Below are 16,204 nucleotides of genomic sequence, written 5' to 3' on the forward strand. Positions count from 1 at the left end.
GGCGTCTGTCCTGAGAGGGAACAGGCCCAGTTCTGCTTGCGCGGAAATTAGGCTCTAGCGCGCAGACACACCAAGTCAATAAACGAGGCCGTCCCAGGCTGAGATAGACCCTGAGGGAAGAGGCGGCGACACGGAGCTGAAGGATGGGAAGGAGCCGGCCCTGCGAAAATCTGGGGCGAGCCCAGGCCAGCGGGATCAGATGCAAAGGCCCTGAGGTGGTCGGAGGTGTGTCCAGAGGCAGCAACCAGCCGATGCGGGCTCAGACGACAAGGGGAACCCACGTGTGTAGCGCATCAAGCGCTAGTGCGTTAACACACACCATACAGCACCCCCATTATATAGATGAACAGGTCAGGCACAGAAAGGCTTTCCCGCTCAGGGTCACACAGCGGGGGTAAAGTGGGGAAACCGTCCGGCGAGGATGTGACTTTATTGCCATCACACAGGGAGGTGGCATGTTGTGATTGTTCTCATTTTTGTTGACAGCAAAATAATACATAACATAAAACTTACCGTTTTACTCCTACAATTTAGCGGCATTAGGAGCATTCACACTGTTGTACAATCAGCACCATCTGTTTCCAGAAGTTTTTTTATCTTCTCAAATTGAACTCTACCCATTAAATGGTAACTCCCCATTCACCTCCCCCAGCCCCTGCACATCCCCACCTCCCCATTGTACTTTCTGTCTCTGGTATTTGATTGCTTTAGAGACCTCATGTAAGTGGAAACACACAGCACTTGTTCTTTTGTATCTGGCTTATTTCATTTACTGTAATGCCCTCAAGGTTTATCCACATTGTAGCCTGTGTCAGGATGTCATTCCTTTTTAAGACTGAATGATGTTCCTGTGATGAATTTTTTGTTTTTGTTTAATTCTCCTGATAGCTCTGTGGAAACTGAATGGGGGCTAAGAGCTGGGGAGAAAGGAGGCCTGGCAGAAACTGCCCATCCTGGTGAGAGGGATGTTGGGAGCTGGGGAGGCTGGAGGAAACAGTGCAGTGCGTACCATGTGATTTGGGGGCCAAACAGGCAGAAGAGGGTGTGTTCACGTGTTCCTTTACAGGGCACCTGCTCTGCGGGGTTAGGACAAGATGCAGGCACGAGTGGGGAATGCTTTCTTGAGGGTCAAACAGACCTGGTTTGTGGCCCTTGGCTTCGGCACTCACCAGCTAAGTGGCATTGGGCAAAGTCCGAACTCCCGGAGCCTCCTTTTCCTCTTTTGTGAGTTGTAGCAGAGAAGGACTGAAGGAGGCGCAGCATGTGGGGAAGCCAGATGCTCGGGGCGTCTGGCCCAGAGTGGTAGTCCATAAAGTGGGGTCACTGGAGCTGGGGGTCGGGCTCTGCAGGGCTTGAGAGGAGGCCCTTGGGGCTGGCTGGGGACATTCTGAGAGCTCTTGTCTTCCAGCAAGAGGTGGGTATGGAGCAGCAATGGCGATCAGCCCCCAATACCCACTGCAACCCGAGATCGCACCGGCTAATTTTGACACGGGGTCAGGAATGCACAGTCCAGGAGCAGAGCGGGCCTGAGAGGCCAAGAACCTCTGGGAGGGCGGGTCCGGTGGCGCGCGATGCGGGCCTTCCCGCGGGAAGGCTAGACGGCACGGACGCTTGCGGCCTGGCAGGAAGTTGAGTGCAGCGGGGCGGCGACTGGCAGAGGGAAGGCAGGGCGGTAAGGACCCTGAGGCCTCCGCTTGGGGACCCCAACGCGAGAGGCGCGCTTCTGACGCGGCGGGGCCCGGAAACGCGCCGCTGGGAGCGGGAGCGCAGGTAAAGCGCCGGCCGCGAGCGCGCCTTGGGGACGGCGGCGTTGGGGAGGGCGCTGTCTCCGGGCCGGGACCCGCCCCGAACGGTGGGGGCCGCAACTGAGCGGTGAACCGACCTCCCCAGCGGACCGAGGTGCGAGCTCAAGTGGCGGGAGAGCCCGCCTCCAGGGGTCAGGAAGTGGGGTCCCGTCCTGAGGAACCCCCTCACACTCACTGGTCTGACGGACGCGGGCGCGGTCACTATGGTCCTTGCTTGGGCCACTGCCCCCACGTGGTAGAAGAGAGTCCTGGACCTCTGGTTAAAGCTGATGGAGAAGATTGGAGGTGGGGCCTGGACCCACGACTCTTGTGCGGGAGCAGGAGAGGGGCAGGCAGCCAGGATACCTGACAGCCCTAGGAGTCCCTTGTCTAAGTTTCCAGATTTGGGACGTGAAGCCTCACTCCTCCCCCATCCCTCAAGCAGGTCCCCAGACCCATCTGCACACAGGGGTCTCCCTGCCTGCTGTCTTGCCCAGCCCCATTTCAGCGATGACCTGTCCAGCCTAGGCTTTGGATTCTGAACCAGCTGGCCTGGCTCAAGGGCTCCCCCCAGCCAGAGTCCCCCTTCCTACCCACTCCTCCCCCTGACCTTGCAGCCTCCCTGGGCCCTGCCTGAGCAGGCCTGCCTGGCAAGCTGGGACATGTCTGGCCCCCGAGGACGACTGGTGGGTGATGGCTGCAGTGGCGGAGGGGCTGGAGACCGAGTCAGCTGCTGTAGAAGATGCTGCAAGAGATGCTGCAGATGCTGTGGATGCAGGGCTGGGGGTGCCCCCTCTCCTGGCTGGGAACCGGCTGAGCCTGGACCTGTACCCCAGGGGCTGCCACCGGCTGCTGCACCTGTGTGCCCAGCAGGTCCCTCAGCTGCTGGAGGTGGAGTTCCTGCAGCTGAGCAGCCACGAGGACCCTTGGCTGCTGGAGGCCACCCTGGCCCGGCTGCCCTGGAGCCTGCCACGTCTCCGCTCCCTGGTCCTCAAAGGTGAGCCCTACCTCCTCCCAGCCCTGTCCCAACCCCATCTCTAGCTCCTGCCTCTGCCTCTTGGTCCTCACGGGCAAACCCGATCCCATCCCCTCCACTATTCTCTGCACAGCTCTACCCATCCCATTTTCCCCCAAGAGGGAGCTGGCTGAGCCCCACTCCTGGGCCCTGCAGCTGCCCAGTGGGGTCCCCAGAAGACCCCTGCGTGGGTATTTTTCCTGGATGGGGGCTATCTGCTGAGATGATCCTGCGTTGTCTGTCCCTGCCTCCTCTACCTGCTGCTGTCTCTCCAGTATCTCTGTCGATCCTTGTCTGGTGGGGTTGGGGTGGAGGTCTCTGTTTCCACGCACCTATTTCCATGGCTAGCAGGGCTGAGCTGGGACCTAGGACTCTGGCTCTGAGGGTCATGTCTGCCTTTCCCCCATCCCAGGTGGGCAACGCCGGAATGCTCTGGGTGCCTGCCTCCAGGGCTCCCTGACCACACTGCCTGCCAGCCTGAGTGGCCTCACCCACCTGGCCCACCTGGATCTGAGCTTCAACAGCCTGGAGACGTTGCCAGCCTGTGTCCCACAGATGTGTGGCTTGAGCGCCCTCTTGCTCTCTCATAACTGCCTCTCAGAGCTGCCCGAGGCCCTGGGGGCGCTCCCTGCCCTCACCTTCCTTGCCAGTCACCCACAACCGCCTGGAAACACTGCCCACAGCACTGTGGTCCCTGTCCACCCTGCAGCGCCTTGATCTCTCTGAGAACCTTCTGGACACTCTGCCCCCTGAGATCGGAGGCCTGAGCAGCCTTGCTGAGCTCAATCTGGCCTCCAACCGGCTGCAGAGCCTCCCTACCTCCCTTGGTGAGTTGCAGCCTTGGCTCACTGGGCCTGGTGGGGAGCGCCTGTCGGCCACTGCCCGGCCTGCACTCTGCCGTGGCCCCTATCTCCTCTGCGGGGCCCTGCACACACAGGCTTGCCCACTTTTGAGCCTTTTCCCCCTTGGCAGCCCCCAACTTCCCTGGCCTTTGAGGCTCCCTGCACAGGCCTGCCTGAGCTCTCTAGTCCAGCCACAGGGCAGAGACTGAAAGGGCTTCTCTGGGAGGCCCTAGTGGGAGCAGCCTGCCCTGGTGCTCCAGGCCAGGGATGGCACTGAGCAGTCCTCTGCTGGCCCTAAGCCAGTGCCTGCCCGCAGCGGGGCTCCGGTCCCTGCGGCTCCTTGTTCTACACAGCAACCTTCTGGCCTCGGTGCCCGCCAGCCTGGCCCGCCTCCCACTGCTCACCCGGCTGGACCTGAGGGACAACCAGCTCCGGGACGTGCCCCCCGAGCTATTGGACGCCCCCTTTGTGCGCCTACAAGGAAACCCCCTGGGCAGGGCCCCCCCGGCCCCCCACAGCCCCCCAGGTAGGCTTATTGGTGTGCAGGGGCAGACCACAGTCAGGACGCAGCTGTCCCCACCATCCTAACAACTTGCCTGTCTTTCCACAGGGACACCCGTGGTCCCAGAAATGCCCAGACTCTTGTTGACCTCAGATGTGGACAGGTATGGTGTGGGGGAGAGGAGGGGCTGGAGAAGCACCTGTCCACGCCTCGGGGGTCTCCCTTCTCAAACTCGCCTTTCTCTGTCTGACCTGATACCCACTCTGTCCCCTCTCAGCTTCCCCGTGACCCCTCAAGGCTGCTCTGTGACCCTGGCCTGTGGCGTCCGCCTGCAGTTCCCTGCTGGGGCCACTGCCACCCCTGTTACCATCCGCTACCGACTGTGGCTGCCGGAGCCCCGCCTCGTCCCCTTGGGTCCTCATGACTCTCTGCTCAGTGGTGTCCTGGAGCTGCAGCCCCACGGGGTGGCCTTCTTGCAGGCACAGCCAGGGCGGCTCGGGGGGCGGGTGAGGAAGGCGCGGGTCTGGCCCCAGCGCTCATGCTGCCCTTGCCTGGCAGGAGGTGGGCCTGTGGCTGCTGTTTGTGCCACCACGGGCCCGGCGTTGCCGGGAGGTGGTGGTCAGGACCCTGAGTGACAACAGCTGGAGTGACCTGGAGACCCACCTGGAGGAAGAGGCACCCAAGGTGAGGGCTGTCCAGGCCTGTCCGGGAGGGGGAGCAGCTCTACCCTAGCCCCGACCCTGTTCTCTCTAACCCTGCCTCCGACGCCCAGCGGCTCTGGGCCCGCTGCCAGGTACCCCACTTTTCGTGGTTCCTTGTGGTTTCGCGCCCTGTGTCCAACACCTGTCTGGTGCCACCAGAGGGGACATTGCTGTGTTCCTCGGGACATCCTGGGGTCAAGGTCACATTCCCCCCTGGGGCCACTGAGGAGCCCCGGCATGTCCACATGCAGGTACGGGCTGGGCAGCTGCCAAGGGTGGTGGGCGTGCCTCAGCACCGAGCTGAGTGTTCGGGTGGCCTGCCTGCTCCAGGTGGTGCACGTGGGCAGCAGAGGACTGCCAGCCCTGCTGGAGGAGCCTGAGGCAGCCGCGAGCCCCTTGCTGTGCCTCACCCAGAGTGGTCCCCCAAGCTTCCTCCAGCCGGTCACTGTGCAGCTGCCTCTGCCCCCCGGCATCACAGGTGAGAGGCAGCGGCATGTATCCCTGGACTTGTGGCCCCGGGGCGGGCAGCGATGCTCAGAAGGGGAGCCCTGCCAGGGTGGCCTCAGCCTGCGGCCCCTCCCACCCCAGGCCTGAGTCTGGACCGCTCCCGCCTGCACCTGCTGTACAGGGCCCCTCCTGCAGCCGCCTGGGATGACATCACGGCTCAGGTGGCGCTAGAGCTCACCCACCTGTACGCCCGCTTCCAGGTCACACGCTTTTCCTGGTCAGTGCTCCCTCTGGCTTCCTCAGTCCCTCCCCACCCGCCTGTCTGCACTGCCTGCCTCACCCCCCAGCTTCCCAGGTACTGGCTCTGGTACACCACTGCGACCTGCGTGGGGGGCCTGGCCCGGAAGGCCTGGGAGCGGCTGCGGCTCCACCGCGTGAACCTGATCGCACTGCAGAGACGCCGGGACCCCGAGCAGGTCCTGCTGCAGTGCCTGCCCCGGAACAAGGTGCGGGGTGGGGGCCGGAGGTCGCGGAGGGCCTGTCAGGAAGCCAGCCAGGTGGGGTCCAGGGGCCAGGTGGGGGCGCAGGGTGTTGGGCTCCCAGCCAGTGGGTACCCCCCAGGTGGATGCCACCCTGCGGCGGCTGCTGGAGCGGTACCGCGGCCCCGAGCCCTCAGACACCGTGGATATGTTTGAGGGCGAGAAATTCTTCGCTGCCTTTGAGGGAGGCATCGACGTGGATGCCGGTACGCCCCCTGCCCCTGGAGAACGGCCCCTGCGGTCAGCCCCCTGGGTCCCTGCTGAGCCCGCCCCTGCCCCCAGGCCGTCCGGACTGCGTGGAGGGCAGGCTGCGCTTTGTCTTCTATTCGCACCTGAGGAACGTGAAGGAGGTGTACGTGACCACCGCCCTGGACCGGAAGGCTCAGGCTGTGAGGGGCCAGGTGAGCCAATGGGGTAGGGCCCCCTGGGCCACCTGGGCAGAGGCAGGAGCACTGAACCCCACCTCATCCCCCCACCCAGGTGTCCTTCTACCGGGGAGAGGTGCCAGAGGAGGTGCCCGAGGAGGCGGAGGCTGCCCGGCAGAAGAAGGGCATGGATACCCTGTGGATGGCCACTCTGCCCATCAAGCTGCCGGTGTGGCCTGGCGGGGGGCAGTGTGTGAAGGGGCAGGGGGTCGCCAGGGGTACAGGGATGGAGCCTGGGGGCAGGGGCCAAGGCTCACTGCCACTGCATCCTCCCCACAGAGACTGCGGGGGTCCGAGGGGCCAGGGCACGGGGCTAGCCTCTCCCTGGCACCTCTGAACCTGGGCGACGCTGAGACTGGCTTCCTGACCCAGAGCAACCTGCTGACTGTGGCTGGGCGCCTGGGCCCCGACTGGCCAGCCGTGGCCCTGCACCTGGGCATGCCCTACCGTGAGCTGCAGCGCATCAGGCATGAATTCAGGTGAATTCCTTTCAGCCTCCTGCCACTGGTCTCAGGCCAGCCTCAGGCCTGGGCCTGGCAGCCCGGAGGGCCCTGCTTGAGGCTGGCTGAAGTTCCGTCCACAGGAGGTGGAGCCAGGGCAAATGGGCAGGGAAGGGAGGGTCTGCCCACCCTTAGCCTAGGGATTGAGGAACCCATCAGGGGAGGGTGAGCACCACCCTGGGTGTGGTGGGTGGTCCTGGGCTGGGCTGGGCTAGGCCGGGCCCCTCCCTCCCTCTCTCTCCCCTCTCTCCCCTCTCTCCCCTCTCTCCCCTCTCTCCCCTCTCTCTCCTCTCTCCCTCTCTCCCCTCTCTCCCCTCTCTCCCGTCCCTCCCGTCCCTCACCATACCCCCATCATCCCCCCATCATCCATCCCCCCAGGGACGACCTGGATGGACAGATCCGCCATATGCTCTTCTCCTGGGCTGAGCGCCAGGCTGGGCGGCCAGGAGCTGTGGGGCTCCTAGTGCAGGCCCTGGAGCAGAGTGACCGGCAGGACGTGGCAGAAGAGGTGCAGGCCATTTTGGAGCTTGGCCGCCGCAAGTACCAGGAGGGCATCCAGCGCACAAGCCTGGCCCCCGGGGACCTTGGTCCACCTGGCCCTTCAGCGTTGCAATCCCCAGAGCCTGCCCAGGCCTAGAACCCACCGACTCTGGGCTGGTCCCTGACACTCCCTGGCCAGTGGTTGGAAGCTCCCACTTTCAAGCCTTCTCTGGGCATGGGGACAGTGACCCCCGTGTGTAACAAACGTGTAGTGTTCTGGCTGCTGTCTCAGCTCAGTTTATTTGTTGGGTGGGAGGGCAGGTGGAAGGTGAGGGGTGGCTGAGAGCAGAGGCCTGGCCCTGCTGGGAGGGGCCCTGCGAACAGACTCTCCCACAGCCCTTGCTCCTGTCCTGCTCCTCCTCACATGCCTTGGGCCTCCTCTTGGTCCTGATCTTCTCTGGGAGTGGTTGGGAGCCCCAGCTACAAAGTAACGGCTGCAGCACCGATGGATACAAAGTCACCAGTTAGCGGGATTGCGCATCTGCCCTTGGGGCAGGCTGGTGGGTGTTTGGCCAGTTCAGTACCCTCTCAGCTCCTACTTTGTGGCCCAGGACCGTTCCTCCCCTAGGACACCTCGTCCCAGAGCGCCCCACCATCCGCTGGCCCTTGGGGGAGTAGTCCTTGGGTCCCAGTCCATGCAAGGGCGCAAGGCCAGACCACAGAGGAAGACCCTTGGGGACCCGGGGTGCGCGCTGGCCCGGCCGGGCGCAGTGGCCGCGGCGGCCGGGAGGGGGAGCCGGAGCCCGCGTGCGGGCCGAGGGCCGGGGGCGGAGCGCGCGCGGCGCCGAGCGGACGCGCCTCCACGTCTAGGTGCAGCTGGGCGCGCGGCGCAGCGGGGAGGCGAGCGCGGCGGAGGCGGCGGCAGAGCGCGCGGTGAGTGCCCGCGGGGCGGGTCCCCTCCGCGGCGCCCACCCGAGTGTGGCTGGGCTGCGGGGGCCAGGAGCGTCACAGCGGCTGTGGGAGGTGACATCTGCCGGGACAAGGCGGCTCCTGCGGGACTCGGCGCCGGCGGATGCTCCGACCCGCTGCCGCCCGAGTGTAGGAGGCCGTGCTCGGCCCCGGGCGGTGTCGGGCGCGCTCCTCGCGCACACGTGTCCTCGCCGGGTGGGAGACTGGTGCCGGTGCCCGAGGAACAGAAGCCGGGCCGTGGGGGGGGGGGGGGGAGGAACACACGTGGGACCCTGCGGGACGTACGCGGACACGTGCCTGGCTGGAGCCTCATCGCCTGGCGGGGGACAGCGTGGCCGCCCGGGTCCCGTCTGGACCCCCTCTAGGGGTCGAGGAGCTGAGCCGGTCCTCCAAGACGCCTTCCTGAACCCCCACCTCGCGTCTCCTTTGTCGGCGGATTGCAGCCCATTGGACAGAAAGTGCCTCCCCAGGGGGAAAGGGCTGGGGGATCAAATGGCCAGTCCCAGACGCAGCCTCAGTCCCACTGCCCTTCTTGAGGGCTTCATTTGTGGGAGATTTTACCTCTGGGGTGCCTGGGAGCAGCAGCATTGTCTTGTGGGTAGTCTCTGTGACCCGAGCCTTCCACAGCCTTCCACAGCCTTGCCTGCAACCTCGGTTTACCAGGCTGCAGAATAGGAGGGAGGAGACAGGAGACAGGGGAGAAGGGGAGGGCTGATGGCCCTGGGGCCTCTGGCCTGGGTGGGACTGCGGGGTTTCTATAGCAACAGGGGGGAAAGGAGAGGGGCCTCCAAGCTGTCTCCCGAGCAGGGAGTATGAACTACTGAGTGAAGACAGAGGAAAAAAGGGTTCTCCGTCCAGAGGACCCCGGGTCAATCTTCCCCCGGCAAAGCCCCTTCTGCCCGACAGTTCTCAATTCTGCAGCCATCTTCCCCACTCCAGCCAGCAGAGTGTGATGTGGGACCCCAGGGCTGACTGTCTTCTCAGGCTTGGGGTCTCCAGGCCTTCCTCTCATCCTAGGACAACTGCTCCCCTCCCCACCTTGCCTGACTTCCCGGACCCCCATCATCCAAGTGTCCCTTATCCTAGACAGGAGGTGGAGTATGGTGATGCTCAGTCCCCAGAGGGCACAAGGGTCAGAGACAACAGAGAGAATCAGCTCTGGCCAGTCTGCACCAGGGAAGTGGAGGGGTGGGGAGACAGGGTGAGGTTGAAGTGCAGAGGTCACTTCTCTGCAGGCTGGGGCATGGAGAAGCTGGTCCCTAACACTGGGGCCCTGGGTGAATGGGGTGTGGGGGACAGCTTGGCAGGGCGGAGGGTTCTGGGAGTGCCAGTTCCCCTGCCCTCTGGACCTGCCAACTGAACAGGCCTGTGGGTGGCAGCCAGGGGCCTCCGAGCCCCAGCAGACAGGCACGTCTTCCTCTACTCCAGCCTGAGATGTCCCTGAAATGCTCCTTCCCCCAAAAGAAACACAAGTCTCACAGACACAAGTGGGCACAGATTCATCTCACTCCATGACACTGGATTTCCTGTGCCTGGACACGGGGAGAGCCCTGTCCATGGGGTCCCAGGACCCTAGACAGATCCAGCCAGCACACTGCAGCCAGGAACCCAAGGGGCAGCTGGGGGCACTATGGCCCGGGGCTGAGGTCCCTGTGAGCAGGTTGCCTGGCTTGGCTGAGTCAGCCTGAATCAGACCCACTGCCCCATGGGCTGAGGGGGGTTCTGAGGCCAGTCCCTGCCTCGCAGAAGCTGTCACACCCCTTCTCATCTCTTCACCCACAGCTGCAGGGAGCCTCATCCCGCCCGAAGTGAAAGAGAAAGTCCCCCTCCCCCGCCAGCCCCGCCCCGCCCCGCCCCGCAGCCAATCCTCGCAGCCGGCACCTCCTTCGGCTTCGGATCTCCGCGGTGAGCCCCAGGCAGCAGTCCTGGAGGAGGAGCCGAGTCCTGTGCACCTCCGGGTGAGCCGACCTGGGCCGGGGCGGGAGGCGGCCAGCGGGGCGGCGGGGATGCTGGGCAGGCAGGGGAGAGCGTGGCCCAGGAAAGCTTGAGGGGAAGGTCACCAGTCCTCGGAGGGACAGCTGGGCTGTGTGACCCTGGGTGGTAGCACTTCGGGTGCAAACTGGTGACAGCTGGCCTCTGAGGGGGCCGGAGTTGGGGAGGCCCCCCCACGGTTCAGTTTTATGCCTGTGCCCCTCCATCAGAGGCCCCGATGTTGGCTCTGGCTCCCCCACCCTGCTTCTAGTGAGAGAGACTGCTTGCCTGTATCCCTAGAGTAGATGGGGGGCCCAACCATATGGAGCCTCAGAAGGTCAGCCACCCCCTTACCAGAGGTCCTGACAGTCACTGCATTTCTCTGTCTGTCTGTCAGTCTGGGAGTGAAATTCTTGGGAGGGGTGGAGAGGTGGGTGGACACAGGGCTGATTATGGTTGAGTTGGTGCTTCTCTGAGGGGAGGGGATGGTCAGGGGTCCAGCACGGAGTTGCCATGGAGTAGGGGCCACACCTGAGTTGGCTGTGTCTACCTGCAGTTGTGATCTGGGCCCAGGTAGGGGTCCTGGGGCACCAGGAAGGAGGAGACCCTCACCCCCATCCTGAAGAGGACAGGCGCCCACCGCCTTTGCTCAAGGATGGGGGCTTGCCACAGCCCAGTCCAGGGGTTGAGGTGCCCTGACTGGCGCTGTGGCCCCATCTCCCGATGCTGCCTCCCGCAGAGGCGCCTGGCCCTTTAAAGGGCTCGGTGTGCACGTGAGCATAAGCGTGAATGGGAGCCTGGGCGCCTGTGCAAGGCCAGCTGGGAGGACGCTGCTGGTGGAGGGGGGGGCTTGGGGTGAAACTGGTGGCCTTGGGGATGGGGCCAGGGGGCGGGTGCCTCCCCCGCACACCACACGCCCAGAACACGTGGCAGCCCTGGCCTCGGTGGTTGGGTGAGGGGCTGGGTGCTGGGAGGAAGGCTCTGGGAAAGCTTATTGCTCTGGTGCGCCTCCAAGCCTCTGCCCACCCCCGCTGATTCCAGCGCCCTCTTTCTCCTAGGACAGGAGTGTGGTTTTGAAATTCCCCTGAGAGGAGAAGACCACCCCTCCTCCTCCTCCACCACCTCCCTGTCCGGCATCCTTCTCTGCCGCCCCTACCTGGTTGCCCCTGGAGTTAAATGGCTGATAAGCAGATCAGGTCAGAATGCAACCTTTCACCACCTCCCACCTCTGCCCTGTGCCCTGCCCCCTCCCCCGAGTCCCAGACCTCTGGCCCGGGTCAAGGTCCTGAAGCTCCCTCTGCCCACACAGTCTGACAGCCAAGCTCATCAATGGCGGCATCGCTGGGCTGATCGGGGTCACCTGCGTGTTCCCCATCGACCTGGCCAAGACGCGGCTGCAGAACCAGCAGAACGGCCAGCGCATGTACACCAGCATGTGAGCCTCCGGATTGGGGTCGGGGGTGCAGAGCCAGGGGAGCGGGCAGGGCAGTCTTCTGAGCTCTGCTCCTGTGTCCCCACAACCTGTGAAACTAAAGGAGAAACTGAGGGCAGAGCAGGCCTGAGGGAGCTCCTACCCGGCTCAGGGCTGAGCCCCTCCTCACTCCCACCCCCTTGGCTGCAGGTCTGACTGTCTTATCAAGACCATCCGCTCAGAGGGCTACTTCGGGATGTACCGTGGTGAGGCTTGGGATGGGGGAGGCCTGGGAGCTGCTCCTGCAGCCCCAGAGGGGTCCTACTGTACCTGCTGGGAGGCAGGGTGGTGGGCAGGGCAGAGCGGCATGCCTGAGCCTGGTGTGTAAGTTGGAGCTGTCCCATGTGGCTGGCTGCACTTGTACTAGGGGCCAGGCGCTGGGTGTCAGGGGGCGTGAGGGGACAGGGAGGGATCTCTGGGGAGTGGCAGTTCTCAGCCCTGTCCCCCTCTCACTACCAGCACCTGGCATGACAGGACACTAGGTCTCTGCCACGGTGGCTGCAGCCTCCTCCTCTGCTTCCTGGGACAGGCGGGACCCCGTTGTGCTGGGAGACTGGGCGGGGATGGGGGCATTACTACAAAGCAGCTTAGGAGACAATCTCCCAGCCTGGATTTGCCCAGATGCCGTACGACCCTGAGTCCTCGCCACTGAGAGGGGCTGGTTGCTGCCTCCCTGGGCTCTGACCCACACCAGGCCTAAGCCCCCCTGGGGCGAGCACCTTCTGTGCCCTCAGGGGGCTGTTCCTCAGGGGGGCCCATCCGCCAGAATGGGAGAGACCTGTGGGAGGCTGAGAGGGTGCCTGGAGGAGGAGACACTGCCCCATGCCTGGTCCCCACCCCCGCTGGGCACAAATGTGGGTGAGAGGGCAGGAGGAGGCAGCCAAGCAGTGACTGGGGTAGGGCTTTGCCAACTGGGAGGCAAGTGCTGGCTGGGAGCCTCCCCATCCCTGGCCACTGAGCTGTCTGTGCTGCCCCCTGTGCCACACAGGGGCCGCCGTGAACCTGACCCTCGTCACCCCCGAGAAGGCCATCAAGCTGGCAGCCAACGACTTCTTCCGATATCAGCTCTCCAAGGACGGGTGAGGGGTCTGGCTGGCTGCTGGGGGCTGAGGTCCTGAGGGGGAGGGTCTGTGCCTCCAGACAAAGGACAGAGGCTCTGGCCTCCTGTGGGCCCCTCACCTTGACCTTGTGGGGGCTCCTCTTCCTCCTCCTCCTCCGCCTCTGCTCCCTCTCCTGCCTCCTCCTCTTCCTCCGCCTCGCCCCCCCCCCAACGACCACCCCCCTCTGTCCTCCTTGTCCCCGCATGGGGCGGAGTGAAGCAGGTGCTGACTCAGCGGTACTCAGGCCCCTGGGGTCCTTGGCCCCCAGCCACTGCCTGTGCCCCTTGTGGGTTAGGATGGGGTGGACACCCAGCAGTTTTCTCTGCCCCCTCCCCCCCCGAGGGTGGGACTGAAAGGGTAGGAGTCCCTTGGGGCACTTGAAACGCCCTCCAACCCCCAAGTCCATTTCTCTTTGCTCAAGAATGGCCCCTGGGCTCTTCCCAGGCCCTGCCTGTGACCATCTGTGTGCTGGGCTCAGCGCCTGTTGCTGGAGAGCCTGGAGGGGTGTCTGGGGCTGGGGGTTCTGCACCCCCACAGGGCTGCATCTGCCTGCCCCACTCGCATCCCCCTTCACACCCAGTTGCAGTGGGCGGTCCTCTGGGCGGCGGGGGCCTCTGACTCTTCCTTGCAGCCCCTGCCTCCTTTCCCGCAGGCAGAAGCTGACCCTGTTGAAGGAGATGCTGGCGGGCTGCGGGGCGGGCACCTGCCAGGTGATTGTGACCACCCCCATGGAGATGCTGAAGATCCAGCTCCAGGACGCAGGCCGCCTTGGTGAGGGCAATGGGGAGGGCGGCGGGCCACAGTGGACCCCATCTGGACCCATCCCTGCCCCCAGCTCGTGCCAGGAGAAACAGCCAGCAGCCCATCCCCTTTCTCCCCAGCTGCCCAGAAGAAGATGCTGGCTGCCCAGGCCCAGCTCTCGGCGCAGGGGGGCACCCGGCCCTCAGTGGAGGCTCCCGCTGCCCCGCGGCCCACAGCCATTCAGCTGACCCGGGACCTGCTGCGGAGCCGCGGCCTCGCTGGCCTCTACAAGGGACTGGGAGCCACGCTGCTCAGGTGGGAGAGCAGGAGGGTGGGGGGTCACTGCCCAATGCCCCCCCCAGTGCCTCCCAGTTGGTCACCATCGCCCCCTCCACAGGGACGTCCCCTTCTCTATCGTCTACTTCCCCCTCTTTGCCAACCTGAACCAGCTGGGCCGACCAGCCTCTGGGGAGAAGTCTCCGTTCTACGTGTCCTTCCTGGCAGGCTGTGTGGCTGGGAGCACAGCCGCCGTGGCCGTCAACCCCTGTGATGGTCAGTGCCGGGGCCTGGGCCCAGGCTGGGGCTGGGGGCCAAGGGGCTGGGTGGGAGGGAGGGCCCCACGCTGACCACACACCCACGCCCCCTGCAGTGGTTAAGACGCGGCTCCAGTCGCTCCAGCGTGGTGTCAACGAGGACACGTACTCGGGGTTCCTGGACTGTGCCAGGTGGGCCCGGTCCCTGGGTGGGGGGAGCGGGGGGTAGCACCAGCCCTGCAGCTCTGACACCTCCCCCCCCCACAGGAAGATCTTGCGGAACGAGGGCCCCTCTGCGTTCCTGAAGGGTGCGTACTGCCGCGCCCTGGTCATCGCCCCGCTGTTTGGCATCGCTCAGGTGGTCTACTTCCTGGGCATCGCCGAGACCCTGCTGGGGCTGCCGCGCACCCAGCCCTGAGCCCGGCAGCCACTCCCCACCCTCCAGCCGAGCAGGACCAGAGTGGGACCAGAGCCAGGGGGTCCACCCAGGACCGAGCACAAGTCTCTCCCCACGGGGGGTGGGGGAGAGGAAGTGGGTGCAGGATCCACACGGTGGTGCAGGCACTGGCCTGGCGAGGTCCTGCCTGCACCACCACTGGGATCAATGTCTTATTTATGTAGAAAACGCAGAAATCTTTACATTCCTGGCGCCAGCCCTGCCCTACCTTTGGCCCAGCCTGAACACCCCCAGGGACAGAGCTGGTCTCTGGACTGGGGGCCTCGAGGCCTGGGCTGGGCTCTCTGGACCCTGCCTTCCAGTCTCCCAGCACCCATCCCTGGGGCTTGGCCCCCGTCCACAGAGGGGACCCCGCACAAACCTGTTTATTACCTTGCCGAGCACAGGCGGCCCTGTCCGTCCCTCGTCTGTCCGTCCAGCCCCCGCCACCCCCTCTGCTGCTATTCTTGCCTCAGCCAGCCTTGCCGGAGGGCGGGGCTCTCTTACCCCCGTATTGAGCCAGGCATCCTAGGTTGGGGGTCGCCCTGAGTTCTGATCCCCAGGGCAGGTCCCCTGCCCTCACCGTGGGACCCAACATCCCTCCTGGTGGGCCCCTCCGCCCCTCCCCCCAGGCAGGGGCCCTGCGTGTGAGGCCTGTGTATGTGCAAATGCTGTGGGCACAGGTTATGCCCACCAGCCCTCAGCTGGCCTGGTCCCTCAGGGGTGGGGCTGTGGGGGGCTGCTGCCCTTCCTCACGTGGCCAGGCTGTGTGTGTGTGTGTGTGTGTGTGTGTGTGTGTGTGTGCGCGTGCGCGCGCGCGCGCGCGCGCGCGCGTGCACCCTAGGCTCCCCACTGACCCCGTCCAGGAATTCATTTCTCCGGCCAGCCCCTCCTGCTGCACCTTTAGCAGACCCCTCTTCTGAGACCACCACCCTGGGTCCAAGGGAGGGCAGGCATGAGGACCAGTATCTTCTCTGCTTGCAGGGGCCCAGGAGCTGCCCCTTCTGTCTGCACAGGGCCCACCCAGCTCTCTGGGCCTCTGCACGAGCCCTGCCCCCACCGCACTTAGTGAAGCCCGGCCCTCCAGGCCCCGCCCCCATTGATATTGTGAATTGAGGCAGGCCGCCCTGCCCTGCCCCCAGCCACGTGACCGTGCTGGTGACTGATCCCGACGTGCTGGTGACTGGTCCCGACGTGCTGGTGCTGTGTCGTCCCCCCCACCCCGCCCCTGCTCAGAGGCCCCTTCCCAGTGACACCACCTGGGGCTCAGGCCTGGGCCCCCTGGTTCACGGGTGTTCCTGAGGACTGGCGGCTCTCTCCTGTCACGTCTGTACCTTGGAAGCTGCTGCTGCTGCTTACAGAATTATATTTTTTTCTTTTGAAGAGTTTTAAGGAGTTGTAACTTTTTGTGTCTTGTCACGTAAGAAGATAAATAAATATTCTAAGTAGATGCCTCGCCTCATCTCTGAGACTCTGTTAGAGGCCAGGAACGGAAGGGCACCCCCTCTTCTGGTAGCCTGCTCCCCTCCCCCTGCAGTCCTTGGTCCTGCCGCCTACCCACTGACAGGCGCATTGGCCTGGAGGGGGTCCTGGGCGAACAGCCGCCTGACTCCCTTGCAGTCTGGGCTGGGTGTGTGGGAAAGCCAACCTCAGCCTCTCCCCTCCCTGACCCTAAACAACCCTTGGGATCAAAAGAGGAGCTGGTTTGGGGGACCCCAGAAGTCTCAGCCAGCCCAGGGCGCTGTGGT

The 16,204-nt window shown here is 64.6% G+C and overlaps 2 protein-coding genes across 6 annotated transcripts; both read left to right on the forward strand.

The window, feature by feature from the left end:
* Positions 1-1,636: 1,636 nt before the first annotated feature.
* PIDD1 (p53-induced death domain protein 1) lies at positions 1,637-7,516 on the forward strand. The gene is given in 17 exon segments (XM_032490308.1): positions 1,637-1,770; positions 2,402-2,781; positions 3,212-3,447; positions 3,449-3,626; positions 3,958-4,167; positions 4,252-4,306; positions 4,421-4,622; positions 4,702-4,827; positions 4,916-5,095; positions 5,175-5,322; positions 5,433-5,568; positions 5,647-5,797; positions 5,913-6,036; positions 6,113-6,231; positions 6,311-6,424; positions 6,535-6,734; positions 7,134-7,516. Coding segments are annotated over 16 exon segments (2,742 nt in total). The 5' UTR covers positions 1,637-1,770; positions 2,402-2,477; the 3' UTR covers positions 7,393-7,516.
* A 513-nt stretch (positions 7,517-8,029) lies between these two features.
* On the forward strand, positions 8,030-15,906 carry SLC25A22 (solute carrier family 25 member 22). Of its 5 annotated transcripts, none has more exons than XM_032490310.1 (12): positions 8,030-8,168; positions 9,987-10,162; positions 10,732-10,948; positions 11,234-11,371; positions 11,485-11,610; positions 11,797-11,852; positions 12,635-12,725; positions 13,399-13,517; positions 13,628-13,802; positions 13,885-14,039; positions 14,137-14,212; positions 14,288-15,906. In XM_032490310.1, the coding sequence occupies exons 4-12, from the start codon at positions 11,352-11,354 to the stop codon at positions 14,436-14,438; spliced, it is 969 nt and encodes a 322-aa protein (XP_032346201.1). In that variant the 5' UTR covers positions 8,030-8,168; positions 9,987-10,162; positions 10,732-10,948; positions 11,234-11,351; the 3' UTR covers positions 14,439-15,906. The 5 variants fall into 5 exon arrangements, with proteins under 5 accessions (XP_032346201.1, XP_032346203.1, XP_032346205.1 ...); XM_032490312.1 differs by having other exon boundaries at positions 11,239-11,371; XM_032490314.1 differs by having other exon boundaries at positions 10,732-10,748.
* Positions 15,907-16,204: the final 298 nt, after the last annotated feature.

Source organism: Camelus ferus, chromosome 10 (genome assembly GCF_009834535.1).
Source record: "Camelus ferus isolate YT-003-E chromosome 10, BCGSAC_Cfer_1.0, whole genome shotgun sequence".
In the NCBI taxonomy this organism is placed as follows: Eukaryota; Metazoa; Chordata; class Mammalia; order Artiodactyla; family Camelidae; genus Camelus; species Camelus ferus.

What these genes read in the sequence shown, in the direction of transcription:
- SLC25A22 (XM_032490310.1), top strand. Translation starts at nt 11,352, where the DNA reads ATGGCTGATAAGCAGATCAG. An exon ending in CCAGGACGCAGGCCGCCTTG is followed by an intron (nt 13,518 to 13,627) that starts GTGAGGGCAATG and finishes CTTTCTCCCCAG; the next exon opens with CTGCCCAGAAGAAGATGCTG. An exon ending in GGCCGTCAACCCCTGTGATG is followed by an intron (nt 14,040 to 14,136) that starts GTCAGTGCCGGG and finishes CGCCCCCTGCAG; the next exon opens with TGGTTAAGACGCGGCTCCAG.